At 43.1% G+C, this 21,855-nt stretch overlaps 2 protein-coding genes and 1 pseudogene across 2 annotated transcripts; 1 reads left to right on the top strand and 2 right to left on the bottom strand.

Annotated features, from left to right (window-relative positions):
• The first annotated feature begins 4,713 nt into the window (after nucleotides 1–4,713).
• LOC119843078 (olfactory receptor 6S1-like) lies at nucleotides 4,714–5,806 on the top strand. The gene is made up of 2 exons (XM_043497109.1): nucleotides 4,714–4,984; nucleotides 5,270–5,806. Exons 1-2 carry the CDS (start codon nucleotides 4,714–4,716, stop codon nucleotides 5,692–5,694), a joined length of 696 nt encoding a protein of 231 aa, XP_043353044.1. The 3' UTR covers nucleotides 5,695–5,806.
• A 5,313-nt stretch (nucleotides 5,807–11,119) lies between these two features.
• LOC119843079 lies at nucleotides 11,120–12,922 on the bottom strand (annotated as a pseudogene).
• Nucleotides 12,923–18,206: 5,284 nt separating this feature from the next.
• Nucleotides 18,207–20,926, bottom strand: LOC119842505 (olfactory receptor 14A16-like). The gene is made up of 2 exons (XM_038370765.2): nucleotides 20,738–20,926; nucleotides 18,207–19,193 (listed from the first exon to the last, which is right to left on the bottom strand). The coding sequence occupies exon 2, from the start codon at nucleotides 19,164–19,166 to the stop codon at nucleotides 18,207–18,209; it is 960 nt and encodes a 319-aa protein (XP_038226693.1). The 5' UTR covers nucleotides 19,167–19,193; nucleotides 20,738–20,926.
• Between the last annotated feature and the right edge of the window lie 929 nt (nucleotides 20,927–21,855).

A 21,855-nucleotide genomic window follows, 5' to 3' on the forward strand; every position in this document is an offset into this window, starting at 1 on the left:
CTCCCATGAAAAGGTCCTATTCTGTCAAAACAGTATGTTCTAGTGGAAAATTGTTCCATAGGGTAATTTTTGACCAGTTCTAATCATTATATATCAATCTATTTATTCCACTGACGGGGGTGATGTGCAAGTTATTATCAAGGTCCCTCAAGAGAGGAAAAGGGAATCTGATTCAAAGATCGTCAGCTTCTCTGCTCAGCCCATTATGTGAGTAAGATTTTGGGTGCAACATTGCGTACCAAACTATAGTGCCCAGTTCCTTACCCGCAAGGATCAATGGAAAATTTGGGTAAAGAAGGAAAGCAGAGTTATGACTCCAGGACTTTACTGCTTGTAGTGATAAATTATTTATTGCTTCAGATTTACCAGAGCACTTACCCCGTATTAAGTCAACCGCTAACTGATTAGGATACGTGGGGACTTTTTATGGGGTCATGGTGTTCCACCTCTCAGTCTTATCAAAAAGAAGACTGAGAGGTGACTTGATTAAAACATATATGTTCCTTCATGGGGAGAAAGTACCTGGTACTAAAGGGCACTTTCAAATTAGCAGGATAAGAACCAATGTATGGAAGCTGAAGCCAGACAAATGCAAATTAGAAATAGGGCACAAATGTCTAACAGCGAGGGTTTGAAGGGATACAATGACCTCACACTGGCTGGAAAGAGGCTAATGAGGGCCCAGGTGTTCAGTGAGCCCTACCCTGTTACACCTATGAGAGGAGTCAAAGCCTTTAGGGAGCAGTTGAAAAAGGAAAAGCCCAATACAGTAAGGGCTGAGCAGGAGAAGGAGTGGAATTCTTGTGCTAGCACCTTGAAGGAAGGCCTGGCTGGGATCAGAGAAAACCTATAGATTGTGTGGAGCCAGGCTGATCTGGGGCCAGAAGCTGTCCTGAGCCTGCTAGGTGCCAGATCCTCTTTGGGGCAGATAGATCTGACCTTGGACCTGTACATTTGCTTTGTTCACCATAATGAATCCTCTTTCCTTCTGGGATCTGTGGAGGACTGAGCCTGAGAAGGAGCTGTGAGAAAGGCTAACGGCCAGGCTCGTTGGTCAAGGGGTATGAGTCTCACTCTGGGTGCAAGAGGTCCCAGGTTCAAATCCCAGATGAGCCCTCTTGAGTTTCCCTGCAGGAAAGGACCTGGGGATTGCAGTGGACAAGAAACTGGATATAAGTCAGCAGTGTGCCCTTGTTGCCCAGAAGGCCAATGGCATATTGGGCTGTATTAGTAGGAGTATTGCTAGCCAATTGAGGAAAGTGATTATTCCCCTCTTTTCAGCACTGGTGAGGCCACACCTCGAGTATTGTGTCCAATTTTGGTCCCCCCACTACAGAAGGGATGTGGACAAATTGGACAGAGTCCAGCAGAGCACAACAGAAATGATTAGAGGGCTGGGGCACATGACTTACAAGGAGAGGCTGAGGGAACTGGGGTTATTTAATCTGCAGAAGAGAAGAGTGAAGGGGGATTTGATAGCAGCCTTCAACTACCTGAAGGGGGGTTCCAAAGAGGCTGTTCTCAGTGGTGGCAGATGGCCAAACAAGAAGCAGTGGTCTCGAGTTGCAGTGGGGGAGGTCTAGGTTGGATATGAGGAAACACTATTTCACTAGGAGAGTGGTGAAGCACTGAAATGGGTTACCTAGGGACGTGGTGGAATCTCCATTCTTAAAGGCTTTTAAGGCCCGGTTTGACAAAGCCCTGGCTGGGATGATTTAGTTGGTGTTGGTCCTGCTTTGAGCAGGGGGTTGGACTAGATGACCTCCTGAGGTCTCTTTCAACCCTAATATTCTATGATTCTATGACAGGCTGAGTTAGAAAGTAGCCCAGGAGGAGGCAAAGGGTGTGAATAGACAGACCTGAACTGCTATCTACTCAGAGTAGATAGAAAGCCTGGGTTCCCTTCCCAGCCCCCTGAGGATGGTGGCACGAAGACCCCCCAGAGATGAGCTGGAAGGCCAATAAAGCCTGAAGTCAGCCTGAAGCCCTGGCATGAAGCCACTGGGCTACTGAGGAGCTAGACTGGGCTTACCTCAGATTGGATGGGAATATATGTGACTTGGCTGGAGGGCTGAGTTATGAGAAGTAGATCACAGCACAGCTAGAGTGACAGTCAGCATGGAGTGCCGAAGAAGAAGATGACCTTGCTATGAATCATAGAATCATAGAATATCATGGTTGGAAGGGACCTCAGGAGGTCATCTAGTCCAACCCCCTGCTCAACGCAGGACCAATCCCCAACTAAAACTATGCCATGCCCAACCATGAGGAGGCACACCAGCCAGGGAGTCACACTTCTAGAGAAGTTGATTAACCATTGGAACAAGCTACCAAGAGAAGTGGTGAATTCTCCATCTCTTGATATCTTCAGATCAAGACCAGATGCTTTTCTGAAAGTTGCTTTAATCAAACACATGTTATTGGGCTAAATACAGGGGTAACTGGGTGAAATGTAACGTCCTGCTATGTACAGGGAAGGTGATTCAATGTCCCTGCTCTTCTAAGATGGTTGAATCTATGAACCCTCTTCTAAAGCAGTTGGTACTAGCTAATTCAGAGACAGGAGAGTGGACAAGGTGGATGACTGGCCTCCTCCAGAACGGCAATTCCTATGTTCCTTAGAACTGGTAAAGAGAAACACTTCCTTTGATGTTAGACATTTTTCTATCTCCATAACTATTCCTTCGAAGCTAGAAGTTGTCCTATTTCCACAACTTTCTCTCTGAGGTTAGGAGTTCACGTATTAAACTTGTTTGTAAGTTCTAAAAATAAAATGGAGCATTAACGCTGCCTTTGCGGCAGTTGTAAATTCCCATTAGCATAAGTTTCCAGGGAGTTGTTTCACTCTCATATAATGAATCAGAGAAGGCATTCCTTTTTGGGATCAGATAAAAGCCAGCTGTGACAAGCAGGAGAATAGAACAGGGGATCCTCTGTAGAACTCTGTAGAACCACTTTACTGTGGTCCATGAAGAAGATGGTGATAGGCTCTGGATCCTGGAACCTGGTCTCTGAAAGGCTGCATGCAGAGGTCACTTCGGAGACTCCAGCTTTTATTATACCTGTTTTTGAGGAAGCACAACCTTTCTCATAAGATTCACAGAAGGTAAAGGGTGATGTATATTGTCATGAATAATGAAAAGGAATACTTGTGGCACCTTAGAGACTAACAAATTTATTTGAGCTTAAGCTTTCATGAGCTACAGCTCACTTCATCGGATGCATGAAGTGAGCTGTAGCTGACGAAAGCTTATGCTCAAATAAATTTGTTAGTCTCTAAGGTGCCACAAGTACTCCTTTTCTTTTTGCGAATACAGACTAACACGGCTGCTACTCTGAAACCTGTCATGAATAATGTGTAACAGAGATACTGTGTTTCTGTGAGACACACCCTGAACAGACAGTTTTAGACGTATGTAGAACACCCTGGGTTTACTCAGTCAGCCCTAGCCAGAGCTAGATGGCAGGAATTTGTGAGGATTTATGAGCATTTGTGCCTTCTCAGTCATTCACTGCACAAAAGCCACATATTCAGTAGGAGGAACAAACCTTAAAATAAGAAATCTTCAATGAGGTATCTAGCTAGCTAACTGTCCGTCTGTCCATCTGTCGCTGTCTATCCTTCCCTCCACAATCTAGCTTTATTTCTACTTGTGTATCTGGCAGTGTCTCTGTCTCTCCTTCATCTATCTATCTACCTATCTATCTAACTTGATTAATTTGCCATCAGAGTGATTTCTAAGTTACAGAAGATAAAAGAAACCCTAAAACACATGAGTTTACAGTTCAATATGACTACAAAAAATGCAATGTCTAGCGGATAGGAAGAAGAAATAGGCAAGTATTAAAATGAATATTGTATTGTATCTGATATTTGCATGGCTAGTCATTCTGTTAAAACTCCCTAAACAAAGACATAGAATAACAAACAAGCAACTAATATTGTACTGCTTAATTCAAAATTCACACACAAATTCATCACTAACTAAGGTATCAGTAAAAAATTCAGATATGTGTGTGACAAGGAGGTGGAATAATGAATCATAGAACTGAAGGGCTGGAAAGGATCTTGAGAGATCACCTAGTAAAGCCTCCTGTGCTGACCATCTAGACCATCTCTGACAGGTGTTTGTCTAAGCTGCTTTTAAAAAAATCAAATAATGGGGATTCCACAACCTGCCTTGTAACCTATTCTGGGGCTTCCCTATCCTTAGAGTTAGAAAGTTTTTATACTGTCTAAACTAAATCTCCCTTGCTGCAGATAAAGCTTATTGCTTCTTGTGAGACCCTCAGTGGACATAAAGAACAAGTGATCACTGTCCTCTTTGTTACAACTCTTATATGTTTGAAGACTCATCAGGTTCCCCCTCAGTTTTTTCTTCTCTAGACGAAATATGCCCAGTTCTTTACAGCTTTCTTCATAGGTCAGGTTTTCTAAACCTTTTATCATTTTGTTGCTCACTTCTAGATTCTCTCCAATTTGTCCACATATTTCTTATTATGTGATTGCCAAAACTGAACTTAGTCCTCCAGCTGAGACCTTCTGGGTGAGCTTATGCTCAGATAAATTTATTAGTCTCTAAGGTGCCACAAGTACTCCTCTTCTTTTAACAAAAACAAAGTAACCCCCTCCCCACAAAGGTATCTGTTTCATATCATATTTCACAAGCTATTATTACTACTTTTTAAAAATTACTTTTCTTGCTAGAACCCATGGCAGACACAAAGGAGAGAAATCAAACATCCATCACAGGATTTATCCTCCTGGGCTTCGGGAATCTCCATGAACTGAAAATTCTTCTCTTCCCGCTGTTTCTAGTGATCTACATTGTAACAGTGGCTGGGAACATCCTCGTTGTTGCACTAGTTGTGTCTGATCAGCACCTTCACACCCCCATGTACTTCTTCCTGGGGAACTTGTCCTGCTTGGAGACCTGCTACACCTCCACCATCCTGCCCAGGATGCTGGCAGGTCTACTCACTGGGGACAGATCCATTTCTGTTCATGGCTGCCTCATACAATTTTATATCTTTGGTTCTCTGTTAGCTACAGAATGTTGTTTCTTATCAGTGATGTCTTACGATCGGTATTTAGCCATATGCAAACCACTGCATTATGCAGCCCGCATGAATAGTAGATTTTCCTTCCAGCTAGCAGCTGGGTCTTGGCTAAGTGGGTCTGTAGTCAGCACCATCACAGCATGTTGGCTATCACAATTGATCTTCTGTGGTCCCAATGAAATTGACCATTTCCTTTGTGATTACACCACATTGATAAAACTGTCCTGCAGTGACACCAGCTTGATGGTTCTTGTGATTTTCCCTGTCTGCTTCATATTCATTCTTCCCCCATTTCTATTAACCCTGGCATCTTACGTGTATATCATCAGCACTGTCCTGAGAATCTCTTCCAGCATTGGGAGGCAAAAGGCTTTTTCCACCTGCTCCTCTCACCTCATCGTGGTGACAATTTTCTATGGGACTCTATTCGTTGTCTACATGCTCCCAGACACTGCTGCACTGCGAGACCTGAACAAAATGTCCTCTGTCTTTTACACCATCCTGACTCCCGTGGTCAATCCCCTCATCTACAGCCTGAGAAACAAGGAGGTCAAGGAGGCCCTGAGAAAAGCTCTAAGTAAGATTATGGCTTGTATAACCAATCACAAACTTTTTTCTCGACATTTATTGTAAGTTGCAATAAAATGGATATAATGGGAGCTCATCAAGTGGTGTAATATAGCAAATCACAGCGCACGTGGGAGCCCTGAATTATTCGAGCTGTTCTATTATCCAACAGTGAGACCCCTGGTGTGCAGAAGGGCCAGTTTATAAGTAATGATTGCAGCACCAGGTATTCATGCCACGGAAGAAACAAGGAAGTAATGGGTCTCCTGAGACATGAAGCAGGGCAGCACGAGGCACTGAGCAAGGACACAGAATGCCTTCTGCTCACACACACACCCCCTTCCCACAAGACCTATTGAGAGAGCTGCACTGTGGGATAGCTGTCCTAGAGCGCTGCTCTCATCGGGGATAGAAGTGCTGGTAGTGTAAACACGCTCTGACGCCTGAGGAATTGTGTGAGTACACAAACCAGTGCTTTACTTTCACCGGTTCCCTATCACCAGTGAAACTTACAGCGTTACAACTTACAGGTTACAACTTAATAATTAAGACCATGATTTTTGCTGCGTAGCAGATTTATGAATTTAAGTATCATGAAACAATTACAACCCATACTCACTGGGAACCATATCCTGAATGATATCTTTCCCAAACTCCTTCCTTTGGCCTTCAAACACATCCCTGCAACCTCTCCAACCTCATTATCAGAAGCAAGCTCCTCACAGACCAGGAGCCACCAACTCAAAGTGGTACTAGCCCCTGACATGACAACAGATGCAAAACCTGCCAACATATCTCCACTTCCACAATAGTCAACACTCCCCACAACACACATTTTCAGATCCATGGGCCCTACACATGCCTATCACAACATGTAGCATACCTCAGCTGGTAGGCTTTCTCAGAGCAAGCCCAACCACATACCAAATGGCGGGGAGAGGAGAAGGCCTCTCTTATAAACTTTAGCCCACTGCTTAGGGCACTCACCAAGAATATGGGAGACCCCCAGTTCAATTTCCCCCTCTGCCTGAGAGGAAGAAGCGATTTGAACATTGGTTTTCTACATTTTAGATACATGCTTTAACCATTGGGAAAAAGATAGGCTTGAAGGATTAGATTTTTGTCTGTAAATGTCCCGTACACATCAATTTTACAGTACACACCCAAAATAATGAAAAAAATATTTCCATTGCTGAGAATAGAAATTTACAGACAGGCAAAGTAAGAAAAATGCTGCTTGAGATTTATTAGGGTTTGATTTAAGGATATTTCCCTTGTATATGTTGACATGTGATGTTGTCAGCATGTGTTGTAATGGTTGTAAAGCTTTAACTTTTAAAAACCAACATCTCCTGTCATTAAATAATTATTGTCTGACCAGCTCTGTTGTATGACTCACCCTCACAATTTCCCACACCTCTGATTGTTTCAATCAATAAAAATCTGGAAAAAACAATACTTAAAACTCATAATTTTGCACAACTGTGAAAATGCAATTTGATAAAAATAGAAAAAAATGCTTAAAAGTACACACTGATATTATATGCTGAAATTATAAAAAAATAAAAATTGAATTCTGCCAAGCCTAACTAAAGGATATCGAACTGTGGTGCTCTTCCAGTCTCTCCTGTTGAAGCTGTTGTACTGTATATAAACAATTAAATATGCTCTGGGCCTCAGAGTGAGCAAAAGTGACTCTGTATCCCAGTGGTCAGGTCAGTCATTTGAGAGATGGAAGATCCTTGTTCTAATTCCTTCTCCTGATCAACCAGAGGCCCTGCCCCCACACTGCCTCTTCTCTGAGGCCCCAGCCCCACACCACCCCTTCCCTCGAGGCCCCACCCTCACCTTCCCCCGAGGCCCTGTTTCAGGGCCACCTCTTCTCCCAAAGGCCCTGCACCTTGCTTGCTCTTCTTTGCCACCTCCCACCTCTCACTTGCCCTTAAGGCCAGTAAAAAGTGATGGGGCCATGGCCCCCTGGCTCCCCCTATTCCAGCACCCCTGTGTCCCTCTGGCCATTTTGTGTAGAGTTATGTGTGTTCAGAGCCTGCCTACTGGATAAGGTTTCGCAGGTGAGATAAGCTGGGTGACACCCATCTTCACGGGTTTGTGGATCATGCTGGGGCTTCCGGAGACGCATGCCAGAGACATAAAGTAAGACTCTTTGGGAATGTTTACAGTTCAAATTTAGGTGCCTAGGTCCAGATTTTTAAAGGTATTTTTAAAGATAGGGATTTCAATGGGTGTTAGGTGCTTAGAGGCTTTTGAAAATCCCACTAGGCACCAAAATACCTTTAAGAATCTGGCCAGAAGTAAGTTTAGGTGCCTACAGAGTTAAGTGGAAGCAGAGTGAGTGTTTGTGGATTGCAGTGGTGCCAAAACTGCCTAAATCTAGTCTTGGGGTGCCCAAGTCCCATTGTGGATCTGAGCCTGGGTCACCAGAGTCACCGGCGTCTTCTTCATTCATTGAAGCAGGAAGCCACTCATACACTATGAATTTTAGTGCCTTTTCACCTGGTCTGCTGCTACCAGACCTATTTATTGAGACCTTTACAGAATGGCTCTGAGATATTCGTGTGTTACTCCAGTTACACATTGATCGAAACTCCTGAAATCAAAGCTATTGTGCTGACATAAAGCAGGGTGCTGAATCACAGTTAGTATGTTGAAAGTTCAGGCAGAATATCAAAGTGTTAATCTTCACATGGATAGATAGCTATCATTTTCCCCATTTTGTAATCAGGAAGATCAAATAGAAAATTATTCTTATTCAGCATTTCTAGAACACCACAAATGGTTGCATGGGAATTTAACGTACAAATAAAGAAAAAAATATTTTGCCCCAAAATCACGTTGTGCTAACTACTCTGATTTTGTATGCTTAATTATTATTATTATCGTTGTTGTTACTATTGTTTCTTTTTATTTTAAATTCATATAAGAACATTTTATTAAATGTTATAAACATGAAAATACATGACATTACCAGCCAGCCATATAGATAGATAGACCCCAGTCTCAGTGTCACCCACTGACTGGCACGCAGCTCCCTGCGTCTCCTGGGAAATTCCCAGCTCAGGAGCCTCCCCCCAGCAGGATATTTTCCAAATGGCAACATTTGGAAAATGGTAAGAAAGTGCCGGGGAAAAGGCCCTACTTCTTGACCTTCCTCTAACTTTTGCCATTTGGAAAATAAAAATTAAGGGCTGAAAATATTACTGTCAGAGATAAAGCATACTTTCACTGTTAAAGAAAATGCTTTCAATACTTAACAATAGTCAGTGTTAGGTGGAAATAGTTTGGAAACAGTAAGAAAGTGTGAAAAAACCCACTACTTTCCTATAATACTTTCCTATATTTTCAAAATTTCTTTCAGGAAAATTGGAATTTCCAGACAGATCCACATCATATCAGTTAAACATGACCCAGAATTTCCAGACAGATCTGCATCATGTCAGATAAACATGACCCATGTGCAGTGACGATCAAAGAGTTGTTTGTAAGCCAAGTGTTCTACACCGAGCTCTCAGTGATAGCTTCAGAATGTATCATTTGGGGTAAAATATTACCCTCTCCAGAGTACCAGCATTAGGCCTACACAACAGTTCAGACATATTTTGAGGACTTAACTGGGAGTCTGGTGGTGCATAGGTCTTGTATTGATCTTCTGAACAGCAGTGAGTTTCACCCTTTAAGAATTTGGGCTTGGTCCAAAGCTCACTGACTTCAATGGGAGTCTCCCCATTGACTTCATTGAGCTTTGGCTCCTTCCCTAATAGGATTGAGAGACTCAGGAGTTGGCCAAAGGGTCCCTGAGACAAATTCTTTTTTGTAGTGTACCTAGAATGGAGAAATTGGAGAACAATCAGCCAACTGGCCTACTTTATATGAACCAGTTCTGGGAAGGAAAGGGAAGCATGAATGTCCAATGCCTTGCAACTTGTGCAATTATTCACACCTCTGAATGAGAATATAAATGCTCAGGACCTATTTCCTCATAGACTCATAGATATTAAGATAAGAAGGGACCATTATGATCATCTAGTCTGACCTCCTGCACAATGTAGGCCACCAAATCTCACCCACCCACTCCTGCAATAAACCTCTCACCTATGTCTGAGATATTGAAGTCCTCAGATCATGGTTTAAAGACTTCAAGGTGCAGAGACTCCTCCAGCAAGTGACCCATGCCCCATGCTGCAGAGGCAGGTGAAAAACCCCCAGGGCCTCTTCCAATCTGCCCTGGAGGAAAATTCCTTCCCGACCCCAAATATCAATTGTACCCTGAGCATGTGGGCAAGACTCACCAGCCAGACACCCAGGAAAGAATTCTCTGTAGTAACTCAGATCCCACCCCATCTAACATTCCATCACAGGCCATTGGGCCTATTTACCATGAGTAGTTAATGATCAATTAATTGCCAAAATCATGTTATCCCATCCTACCATCTCCTCCATAAACTTATTGAGTTTAATCTTGAAGCCAGATAGGTCTTTTGCCCCCACTGCTTCCCTTGGAAGGCTGTTCCAGAACTTCACTCCTCTGATGGTTAGAAACCTTCATCTAATTTCAAGTCTAAACTACCTGATGGCCAGTTTATATCCATTTGTTCTTGTGTCCACACTGGTACTGAGCTTATGCCTCTGATGGCAGTGCAGTCCCTTCTGATTGACACTGGTGTCAGTCAGAGAAGAATCAGGCACTATCATTCTGCTCTGGTAGCATTTTACATCAGCTCTGTAATTGATTTGTACAAGTGTAATTGACTACAGAAGCTGCAAGGCCATGGAGATTCATGCCATCATACTCCATGGTTTCTTTCAAACCTTGGCCAAACAGGGCAGGGATGAATGAAAATTCAGAGAAACTTTCCTCAGATATAGACACCTGTCCCATGAAGGAATGACTGAACCACCAGCTTACCTTGCCACAGTCAACCAAACATTCATGATTAAATGAATAGCATTTGGTCAACATTAACCCTAATGGAGCAATGAATCGAGATGTGATGCTGTCCATATCCCCTTCCCAGATCCATGCAAGCCCTTCCCAATAAATTCAGGTATCTAGAAGACAATCATATACACATGTGGTCTCCAATACAATGATTTTACAAAGAGGACATTAACATTATTTTCCAAAATTAGATATTTCGACAACATTGTTCATTGCAATTTTGAGTTGAAATGAAAACAATGAAAGCCTATTTATATTAAATGCAGATGATTTTTTGTGATTTTTTCAGTGTTTCAATCAGCTACAGAAATGATCATTATTTCTGAAACTTTGATGACTTTTTTTGTCCAAACTTTCTAATTCCAATGCACACAAAAAGTTGACAGAATGGTAACATTTTATGTGTTTCTTTTTGCAGTTTTTGGACACTAGTTCAACCATAGCATTGAATGCCATTGACTTCAAAGGAGCTACTCTAGATTTGCACAGTTGTGTAACTGACATCAGAAAAAAGATATGTACCCAAATTACTTTCTATGAGAAAATATTTTTTCTCTTCATCATGTCCCGCAATATTCTCCTCAGAGCCTCTTTCACCTCCTTGTTCCTCAGGCTGTAAATAAAGGGGTTCAAGGTGGGTGTGATGGTTGTGTAGATCAGAGATAGCACTTTGTTGCTGTCTGGTAAGTTAATGGAGTTGGGTCTTAAATAGATCAGACTGCTGCACCCATAATACAGTGTCACCACAATGAGGTGTGAGAAACAGGTGGAGAAGGCTTTGTGTCTGCCTTCAGCCAATGCCATCTTTAAGATGGTGGAGATAATAAAGATGTAGGACACAAGGATGAGAGTAAATGGCATGAAGATGACCAGTATATCAGCTGTAAACAACTGCAATTCATACTGAGAGATGTCAATGCAAGAAAGCTTAATTAATGGGGGAATGTCACAGAAGAAATAGTCAATCTTATTGGATACACAAAATGGCAAGGTGAAACCCCAGACTGTCTGTACTAGGGACACCACATTACCACTGAACTATAAGAGAACTGCCAATGAAAGGCAGACCATCCTGTTCATGATGAGCCTGTACCTCAGTGGGTTGCATATGGCCACATAGCAGTGTCATAAATATAAAGAAAGCATAGCATAAAATCCCTCCTTGGCAGCTGTACTGAATCGCTTTACCTGTAAGGGGTTAAGTAGCTCAAATCACCTACTTGGCACCTGACCAGAAGGACCAATGAGAAAAGAAGATACTTTCAAATCTGGGGCGGGGGGAGAGAGGGCTTGTTTGTGGCTCTCTTTGTTTTGTTCCCTCTCCAGATGGAGGGAGAGACCAAGCAGGTACAACATCTCTTGAAAACATACCTGTAATAATTCATCTAAAATTACAGAAATTGTAAGTAAGGCAAGGAATTGCGTTAGGTTATCTTTTGGTTTGGCTTGTGAATTTTCCTCTGCTACAAAGGTAGTTTTAGTCCTGTTTTTGTAACTGTCAAGCTGAGCCCAGTGGGGAATCCTCTCTGTTTTTAATCTTTGTATTACCCTGTCAAGTTACCTGCAAAATCAGGGTGAAAGGTGTGATTCTTTTACTTTTTTCTTTATCAATAAAGTTCTTCTTTGAAGAACCTGATTGATTGTCAGTGTCCTAAAGACAAAGGGTCTGGTCCATGCTCACATTGCTAACCAATTGGTTGGTATATTATTCTCAAGCCTCCCCAGGAAAGGGGGGCAAATGGTTTGGGGGGATATTTTGTGGGGATAGGGATTCCAAGTGACCCTTCCCTGAATTTTTGTTTAAATCACTTGGTGGTGGCAGCAATACCATCCAAGGACAAGGGAAGGAATTTGTGCCTTGGGGAAGTTTTAACCTAAGCTGGTAGAATATAAGCTTAGGGGGTCTTTCATGTGGGTCACCAAATCTGTACCCCAGAGTTCAGAGTGTGTTGGGGGGAACCCTGACAAGTGGACATACTCCATGGCGGCCAAAAGGAAACACTCGGAGGCCCCAAGGAAGAGCAGGAAATCCATTTGTACAACGCAGCCCATGTATGAAATGTTCTTGTCTTCTGAGAGGAAGTTCACCAGAATCTTGGGGACAGTGACCGAGGTGTAGCAGGATAAGACCCGGAGAAAGAAATACATGGGGGTGTGAAAGGCTGGGTCCATGGTGATGGTGATGAGAAGGATGTTCCCAGTCAGGGTAATGGTGTAAAATAACAGAAAGATGGGGAACAGAGGTACCTCCAGCTCGTGGTGGTTGGACAATCCCAGTAGAGTGAATTCAGTCACCACAGTGAAGTTCCCCCTTCTTGATTCTTCTGCATATTTCATCTGTGGGGAGACAATAAATATCTAGATAACATGTGAAGGAATGACCCACTTCAGGAACTAAGAAGGAGATGTTCAAAGACACACATGGAAGTTATGGACTCAATTCCCAAGGACATTCAATAGGAGTTGTGGCCCACATCCCCAAAGGTATGTGAGTGGCTAACTGCCATTGATTTCTAAGGGAGTTAGGCACCTAAATACTTTAAAGTGTCTGGGAGCCTGAATGCCACATGTGCCTTTGAAAATCTTCCCAAAAGTCATAGGAGCAAATTCTCTCTTCATCTCACCAAGTTCAAATCTCATCGAGGGTCCTTCCAAAATCCCTGTGTGGGTGAACTGGCATTTCCATATTCTCGTTGTGGCCAGAAAATGGGAAAAATGTCTCAAGAGAAAGAATCGCCCCCAAAAGTTCATAATTTCTGTGTGAGCAGTCAGGACTGCCTGGAAAGGGCCCCTCAGTTAGACAGATAGACTCACAGATAGACCAATAGAAAGACAAACAGACACACAGACAGACCAGTAGAAATACAGATAGACCAATAGATAGATAGACCAGTAGACCAATGGATAGATTTCACTTGGACCCAAGTGACTTGTTTAAATTCTATCCTCTTTCACATTCCTTTAACCATCCCACCTTCCCTCCCACTCCAATAAGGATGCACAGTTTCTGACTTGGTAATTCATAAGGAACAAATTGACTACACTATGTTCTAAATGACACACTATGCAGGTCCCCAGGTGGTGCCAATCAGCAAAGCTGCTTAGAAGTAAATGGAGCTTTGCTGATTTACCCCTAGAATTCCATTTAATCAGCACAGCGTTTTCTGCCCTGCTCGGTGAATCTAAAGCATGGGTGGGCAAACTTTTTGGCCCGAGGGCCACATTTGGGTGGGGAAATTGCATGCATGGCCATGAATGTAGGGCTGGGGCAGGGGATTGGGGTGTGAGAGGGAATGCGGGGTGTGAGAGGGGGTGCGGTGTGCAAGAAGGGGCTCAGGGCAAGGGGTTGGGTGCAGGAGGGGGCTCAGGGCAGGGGATTGGGGTGCAAGAGGGGGTGGGGAGTGCAAGAGGGGTCTCAAGGCAGGGGTTGGGGTGAGGGGTGCAGGAGGGGTTTGGGGTGCGGGTTCCAGCCCTGCGCCATTTATCTTGAGTGGCTCCGGGGTGGCAGCAGTGCGCAGCGGGGCTAAGGAAGGCTCCCTGCTTGCCCTGGCGCCTGCTGCTCCTGGAATTGGCCTGCACCATGTCCCTGTGGCCCCGGGGGTGGGGGACAGAGGGCTCCACGTGCTCCCCTTGCCTGCAGGTACCTCCCACGAAGCTCCCATTGGCCGTGGTTCCCTGTTCCCAACCAATGGAAGCTGCGGCATGTGGAGGCCGCAGGGACGTGGTGCTGCCCGTTTCCAGGAGCGGTGCGGGGCCAAGGCAGACAGGGAGCCTGCCTTAGCCACACTGCACCAGGGACTGGCAATCCCACGGGCCGGCTCCAAAGTCCTGACAGGCCAGATTCAGCCTGCGGGCCATAGTTTGACCACCTCTGATCTAAAGTATGAAGACATTACCAGAGACCAGGTGTATGTGACTACAGGTCTACAAGGAAATGTAACAACTGTACATAGGCATGTAGAGAGATGTAACAAAAAGTAGAGCTGATTGAAAATTTTGAGGTAAATGTTTTCCCCATAAGAAAATGCTAATTCAACAAAATCTAAATGTTTAGCTGGAATGCATTGATTTTGTCAGTATTTTCTAGGGGAAATTGATAAGGTTGAAACATTTTGTTTTGTCTATATCATTTCATCTATAATATAATATAATATAATTAATATAATAATATAATGATAAAATCCAAATGAAATGTTTCAACCTTATTTAAAAAAAACATTTTTCCTTATTGATATGCAATATTTCAGAATATTTTGTTTCATGACCAGATCTGAAAAAGAGGTAAGGCATTGCTCTTATTCTAATTTGTAATAAAGACATTATAATAATAATTAATAATAAGCCAATTGTTTGAGCCCATTACGCTAGACTTACTGATTGTCATTTCAATTGTTCCATGAGCAATTCCACAGAAATCATGATAATTTACAGAACATGGTCCCATTCAATATGAAGGTATCACAATCTGTCACCTTCCATCTGAGGACCTCTGAAAAACTAACATCAGTTGTGTCAGCCTCACTAACTCTGGCTGAGGCAGGTCAGTATTTACCCCATTTCTGCAGATGGGGAAACTGAGGCACAGACCAGCTAGACATGATTCTCTTCTAAGGTTGCACAGCTAATGTGTGGCAGGGGCAGGAAGAGATTCCAGATCTCATAAATCACCCTGGTCTAAGCACAGAACTGCCCCTGAATATTCCCTAGAGATGTGAGAATATACACCTCTGCAGAAAACCAAATATATGACTAATCAAACTACTGAGATGTGGGTCATGTATATATACAGAGAGATAGACAGACAAATAGTTCATTTCATGCACCCACCAACCATTAGTGCAGTCCCATTGTTTGCAGTCTCAAGCTCCTCCATTCTAAAGACACCAGTAAAGGCTGCATGAATACAGAAGCTGCAGAGTCCAGAGCCTTGACAGCTTGGATTTGGTGAATAATAATTGTTATTTTATGTTAATAATTCAGACCCCAGAAGGAGAGAGTAATTCCAATGCACCAATTGTAAGGCTTTATTTGACTGGGAAAGGAGAGAAATAGAGACAGTGTCAGGGTCTGACACCAGTTTGTTGTTAGCCTTCAGCCCTAGGCATAACCCTAACCCATATTCAACAAAAAGAAAAGGAGTACTTGTGGCACTTTAGAGATTAACAAATTTATTTGAGCATAAGCTTTCGTGAGCTACAGCTTCATGCCTAAGTTAATTGTATCCAGTTTGCAAATTAATTCCCATCTCTCCGGTCACTCGATTACAGACCTGAGGGTGGCTATCCTTGAACAAAAAAACTTCAAAAACAGACTCCAACGAGAGACTGCTGAATTGGAATTAATTTGCAAACTGGATACAATTAACTTAGGCTTGAATAGAGACTGGGAATGGATGAGTCATTACACAAAGTAAAACTATTCCCCATGTTATTTCTCCCCCCCCCCCCGCCGACCCCCCACTGTTCCTCAGATGTTCTTGTTAACTGCTGGAAATAGCCTACCTTGCTTGTCACCATGAAAGGTTTTCCTCCTATCTCCCTCCCCACCCACCCACCCCCCGCTGCTGGTGATGGCTCATCTTAAGTGATTACTCTCCTTACAGTGTGTATGATAAACCCATTGTTTCATGTTCTCTGTGTGTGTATATAAATCTCCCCTCTGTATTTTCCACCAAATGCATCTGATGAAGTGAGCTGTAGCTCACGAAAGCTTATGCTCAAATAAATTTGTTAGTCTCTAAGGTGCCACAAGTACTCCTTTTCTTTTTGTTGAATACAGACTAACACGGCTACTCTGAAACCCATATTCAACACGGACTTAAGCATGAGCAATCCTCAGCTGGTGAAAATTCTCAGAGATCTATTGACTTCAATGGAGCTATGACAATTTCAAACATCTGGGCATTGGCTTCTTGATTTTTAAGGATCTCCAGTGTGATACTTTCATTTGTTCACAGAAGCAAAAGAGAGCATGTTAAAAATGTATCCTGTCAAAACAAAAAACAAAACAAAAAAGCTCAAAGGTCAAACACCGAGTATTTTAGGATGAACTGTTTGTAAATAACAGCTAGAATAAGATATAGCCATAAAAATCTTTGTTAAATAATGTTTAATAGTCCTTATAAGAAAATCATGATCTGGACATAGACAATCGTTAACAGGAAAAGAAGCACAATAATTTGCACAATAATTTCCATAGGTTATTCATTATCTAGCTAGCTAACGTAATTTACAATCAAATAGAAATCTATCATTATGACAAAATGAGGTTGTGTGTTAGGACAAGGAATGGTCCTGTCTGTCTGTCTCTCTATCTAATCACATACACTGCTTAGGTCTGTCATATATGGAGTGTACACAACAATGCACAAAGATGATATTCTAATACTAATAACTAGCCAGCTTCTGAGATCCTTTCTCAGTTTGGATGTGAGTAGATCGACACGGGAAGGTGTATGGAACACCAGATCAGTTCAAGGGATGGCACTTTTCCACTTACACCAAGGTTAGAACAAAATGACCCCAGACAAGAAGCTTACACCAGTGTTCATGTCACTACTGAGTGCTGCCCAGTGACTTTGGACCAAAACCACATCAGTAGTAAACTTGTGATGTCACTGGGTCTACTCTGCATTGGTGCTGGTCTAGCTGAGTTAGAAAATCAGACCCTGACCTCTCTGTCACACTCACTTTCTCCAGGGTGCTGTCAGCCAAATCTGAATCCTTGGGTATATAGGCTATTGGCCAAATCCTGGTCTCCTTGAAGTGATGGGCTAAATCCTAGTGGCTTCCATGGAATACAAATTTGACCTCATTATCCTGAGTCAGGTTTTCTTTGGGAAACTCTGGAAAAAGTTTCTCTTCAAAACACCCTTTTCACCATTGCAAGAATGACACCTTTTTTACATATTCATTTAGGTAAAAATAATAGAAAAGATGCCTACCTGAGATTGTTATTTCTCTAACATGTCATTAATAATACAATAATACCCCAACAGTATATACATAATCATTTCATCAGGAACTCAGCCAAGCAGAAACCTCTTTTGCACCTTTTTATCATTGTGGGGAGCAAACCTTCAGCTCGCTCAGAAAACCCCATCAAAGACATGACATAGTGGCACTTCCAAGGGAGGACAAATATTGAAAATCCTGTCTAACCAAACACTCACCATCTCCCCAGGCTTTCCCACCTCCACAATTTCCTGGAACAAAGAAACAAACAAACCACCAACCAACCAGTTAAGCCAAAAACAATGCTAATAATCTGACAAACAAACAAACAAACAAAAAGCACAAAGAACAAATGCATTGATAGCTCAATCAGAGATTTTATCCCCCAAAATAAGAAGAGCCAGAGATCTCACTACGGACTTTGCTTTGGCTCCTGATTTTATGGACAAGGTGTTCAGATAGTATGGTGATGGGTAGTAGTATATGAAGATAGATTCCGATCTTATATACATTGGTGTAAACCTATAGTAACTCCTTTTTTCTTGAGTCATGTTTGTCTGGATTTTTCCTAGTGTAAATACCCAGTTCTGCATAAACAGATTGCACAGTATTTTCGGAGATAATCTCATCAGCTGATTATATTTATAAAGAAATACAGAATTAAGTTGTTACTGAAGGAGAAATAAGGACATTTTATTCTTAGAGAATAACCTCCAAACTATCAGTTTATTCAGTGCACCTTTGAGTGCCTTGTTTCTCATGCTGTAGATAATCGGATTCATCATTGGTGGCAACACAGAATAGAGAACAGCCACCGAGAGGTTCGGAATCGATGGAGAGCTGGAGGTGGGTTTCAAGTAGGCAAAGATCCCCGTGCAAATAACCAAGGAGACCACAATGAGGTGAGGGAGGCAGGTGGAGAAGGCTTTATGCTGGCCCTGCTCAGAGGGGATTCTCAGAACTGTGGTGAAGATCTGAACATATGACATAATAATGAAAACAAAGCAGCTTGAGGCTAAGCACACACTAAAGATGAGAAATCCGACTTCACTGAGGTCTGAGTCAGGGCAAGCAAGCTTGAGTAGCTGGGGGACTTCACAGAAGAACTGCTCCACCATGTTGCCTCCACAGAAGGATATTGCAAAGGTGTTTCCAGTGTGCACTGCAGAGTAGAAAAGAACACAGATCCAGGCACTGGCTGCCATTTGGACACAAGCGCGTCTGTTCATCACTGTCTCATAGTGCAGTGGTTGGCAGATGGCAATGTATCGGTCGTATGCCATGATGGTCAGTATGGCAACATCTGCTGAAGCGAAGAAGACAACAAGAAAGACTTGGGCAACACATCCAGAATAAGAAATCGATCTTGTGTTCATGAGGGAGTTGGCCATGGATTTGGGGATGGTGACAGAGATGGAGCCAAGGTCTAGGATGGACAGATTCATCAGGAAGAAGTACATGGGGGTGTGAAGGTGGTGGTCAAGGGCTATGGCTGTGATGATGAGAAAGTTCCCCAGTAGGGATATCAGGTAAAGCACTAGAAACAACACAAAGTGTAAAATCTGCAGTTCTGGAACATCAGAGAATCCCAGGAGAAGGAATTCGGTCCTGGTGGTTTGGTTGGACATTTTCTTCCTCAGTACACTGTGTGTTGGCTGTAGGGAGAATGAGAAGGACAATGGTCAGGATTAGAGCAACAGAGGGAATTGCCCTGATTCCCCTTTCTCTAATATCTCATTATATCAATGTCAAAGGTGCACAGAACTCATCACTTACAATGAGTAGGTGTTGGTAGTGCTCCTCACGTCTGACAATCAGTCAGTCATGTTATCACAGTATTGTAAATTGGGTCAGATCCTTTAAAGTCAATGGAGCGTCGTTACTTTACCCCATCTGAGGATTTGGCCCAAGATGTGGCTTGTTAAATGCAGCCTGATTCCCATGTACACTCACCCAGCATCATAAGTAGCAGCTAATCTCTGATTTTTCTACCCCAAGCTCTGTGCCTAGAAGGCCAGCTGCCTGCTTCCAATTGATTTATGGCACCAACGCCCAGCTGCACTTCAGCCAGCGTATAATATGGAATCAGCATCCCTCATCATCACTGTGTTGTAATGTTTACTCTGTGCGTGAGGTGCAGGAGTTGCCAGGACATTTGGGCTCTACTCTTGTCTCTGCCAGTGACCTGCTGTGTGACCTTAGGCCAGTCATTTCCCCTCTTTCTGCCTCAGTTTCCCCTCCCTCCTTTCTCCTGCCATGTCTACTAGGATTGTAAGGGCTTTTGGAGAGGGGACGTGGGGCAGATTTTAAAGGTATTGATGCACTAGTGGGATTCTCAAAAGCATCAGGGCCCTCAACACCCTTGAAACCAATGAGTTATAAGCTCTAGGTGCTTCTGAAAGTCTCACTAGGTGCCAAAATACCTTTGGAAACATAGCCCCATGTCTTGTTATGTGTAAGTTCTGCACACCCATTGACATCAAGTATACTCAGCCAGCAGCAGTGTGAAGCTAGGACAGGAGCTCTGAGTTCTACACTCAATGAGCTCCCGTATGTCCTTGAACTGGTCACGATAGACAGGGGTTGTCTGCTTGGCTCAACTCTAACCCAGGGTTTAAAGGGGCTAATCTGTATAAAACATAGTCTGTGAGCTGTCAACTTTACTGGTCATTCAGTTGTTACCTCCTCGCAACTAACCCTTTGAAAGAGTAATCACACAGATGCAATAGAATAAATGGTTTGAAATTAAGGGTTTATCAGGCAATATTAATGTTCTCCAATTTATTTGAAGTTTAAGGCGGTTGGAAATTTTCAGCTGTGCGCTTTTTAATCTAGACTGGATTTTCAGCTAAACAACAACAAATCTCAGAAGCTGTCTGTTTTTCTCCAAACATTTTTGCATTTTTCTGTAAAGAAACTGAAAACTCAAAATCCAAACATTTTTGTTTTTTCGATTAAAAAATCCACTTTTCAGCAGAAAGTTTTCATTTGCCAAAAACTGAGGGGGGAAAAATGGATTTGGGGTTTTCAGTGAAAAGTCAAAATTTTCCTGATGGGTGGAATAATTCCAATCAGCAATAGGTATCTGATTAATTTGAGAGTAAAAGTCTTAACAAATTCATATTGTAATTCATATTTATCCTCTTAATTTTCCTGTATGTTAATCCCCAAACCTATTTAATTGAAAAAGCAAACTTACTGTGCTGATCTTTGTGGATTTTTTCCCCAATGTATGATCCAATCAGTCATCCAGCACTATGATTCTTTGGTCAATATCTATCTATGTACCAGAATCTAGAAGCTAAAAGCAAATGCATCTGAGAATTCTTTCCCCCTTCATTTTGAGACTGCACTGCCAGAACTAGACTCAAACCTGTTGCTCTCTGCAGATGAGCTGTGTGTAGCTGGCGTTAAGCATCACTGGCATTAAAGGACTGATGCTGCAGGAAGGTAATTTATTCATGATTATTTCCTAAGTGCGGGTGGGATTCACTCCCTGGAGCCCTGCACAGCTCAGCAGCAGATGCCCAGAGGCAAGTTCAGAGATGCCTAGCTGATGAAGCCAAAAAAAGCCATTCTTTCCCTCCAGTCCGACCCTCACATAGCATGGGGCCTATGATCTCCCCCAGCATTCCCTGATTCCAGCCCAGCTTCTGTGTTATCTGTGGACCAGTATCACAAAGATGTAGACAGGCACCTATGGGGTCCTAGCAGGGTTGGGGGTCGAGCCCCCCAGGAATCCTGGGCCCAGCCTTTTTGGGGTTATGAGGACTCTGCCAGACAGGAGAGTGGAAGGGGAGTCCTCAAGGGCAGGGAGGCCACTGGGTAAAGGAAGTGCGAGCAAGGACTCAGATCCTTTCGCTAGCCCACTTCATCGGGGTAGTGCAGAAGCCAGGAAAGTTCCCCACAAGAGCGGGACTATTCCCCCACTTACATAATTAGCATTACGAACTGTATCCTATCCACAGGGTCCACCCCATTGGTTTACTGGTTGAGTTGTGGTAGCACTGTCCAGGCCTGGTCCAGAACCCTACCATGGCTGGAATTGAAGAACTACGGGCCCAGTTTGCTGAACTTCAGTGCAGATTGTCAGACCAAGCTGAGGCATTGCAACAAGCTAGAACAGAACAGACAGAAGCCTTATTACTGGCTAAGGCAGTAATAGACCAACAGGCAGCAGAAGCTAAGAAACCCCCTACTATTTATATGCAACGGGAGCGGAAGGTCAGGGAGTTTGGTGGCTTCCCGACTAGACTAGGAGACATTACAGTAGAGGAGTGGGTGAAGTCTGTGAAGGCGGCTCTGCGTGTGCTAAGA

Source organism: Dermochelys coriacea, chromosome 14, assembly GCF_009764565.3.
Source record: "Dermochelys coriacea isolate rDerCor1 chromosome 14, rDerCor1.pri.v4, whole genome shotgun sequence".
Taxonomy (NCBI): domain Eukaryota; kingdom Metazoa; phylum Chordata; order Testudines; family Dermochelyidae; genus Dermochelys; species Dermochelys coriacea.

Excerpts from the sequence above, each read along its gene's own strand:
- LOC119843078 (XM_043497109.1), top strand. The coding sequence starts at position 4,714 with ATGGCAGACACAAAGGAGAGAAATCAAACATCCATCACAGGATTTATC. Across the intron at positions 4,985-5,269 it reads GCTGGCAGGTCTACTCACTG|CATTGATAAAACTGTCCTGC; the intron begins GGGACAGATCCA and ends GTGATTACACCA.
- LOC119842505 (XM_038370765.2), bottom strand. The coding sequence starts at position 19,166 with ATGTCCAACCAAACCACCAGGACCGAATTCCTTCTCCTGGGATTCTCT.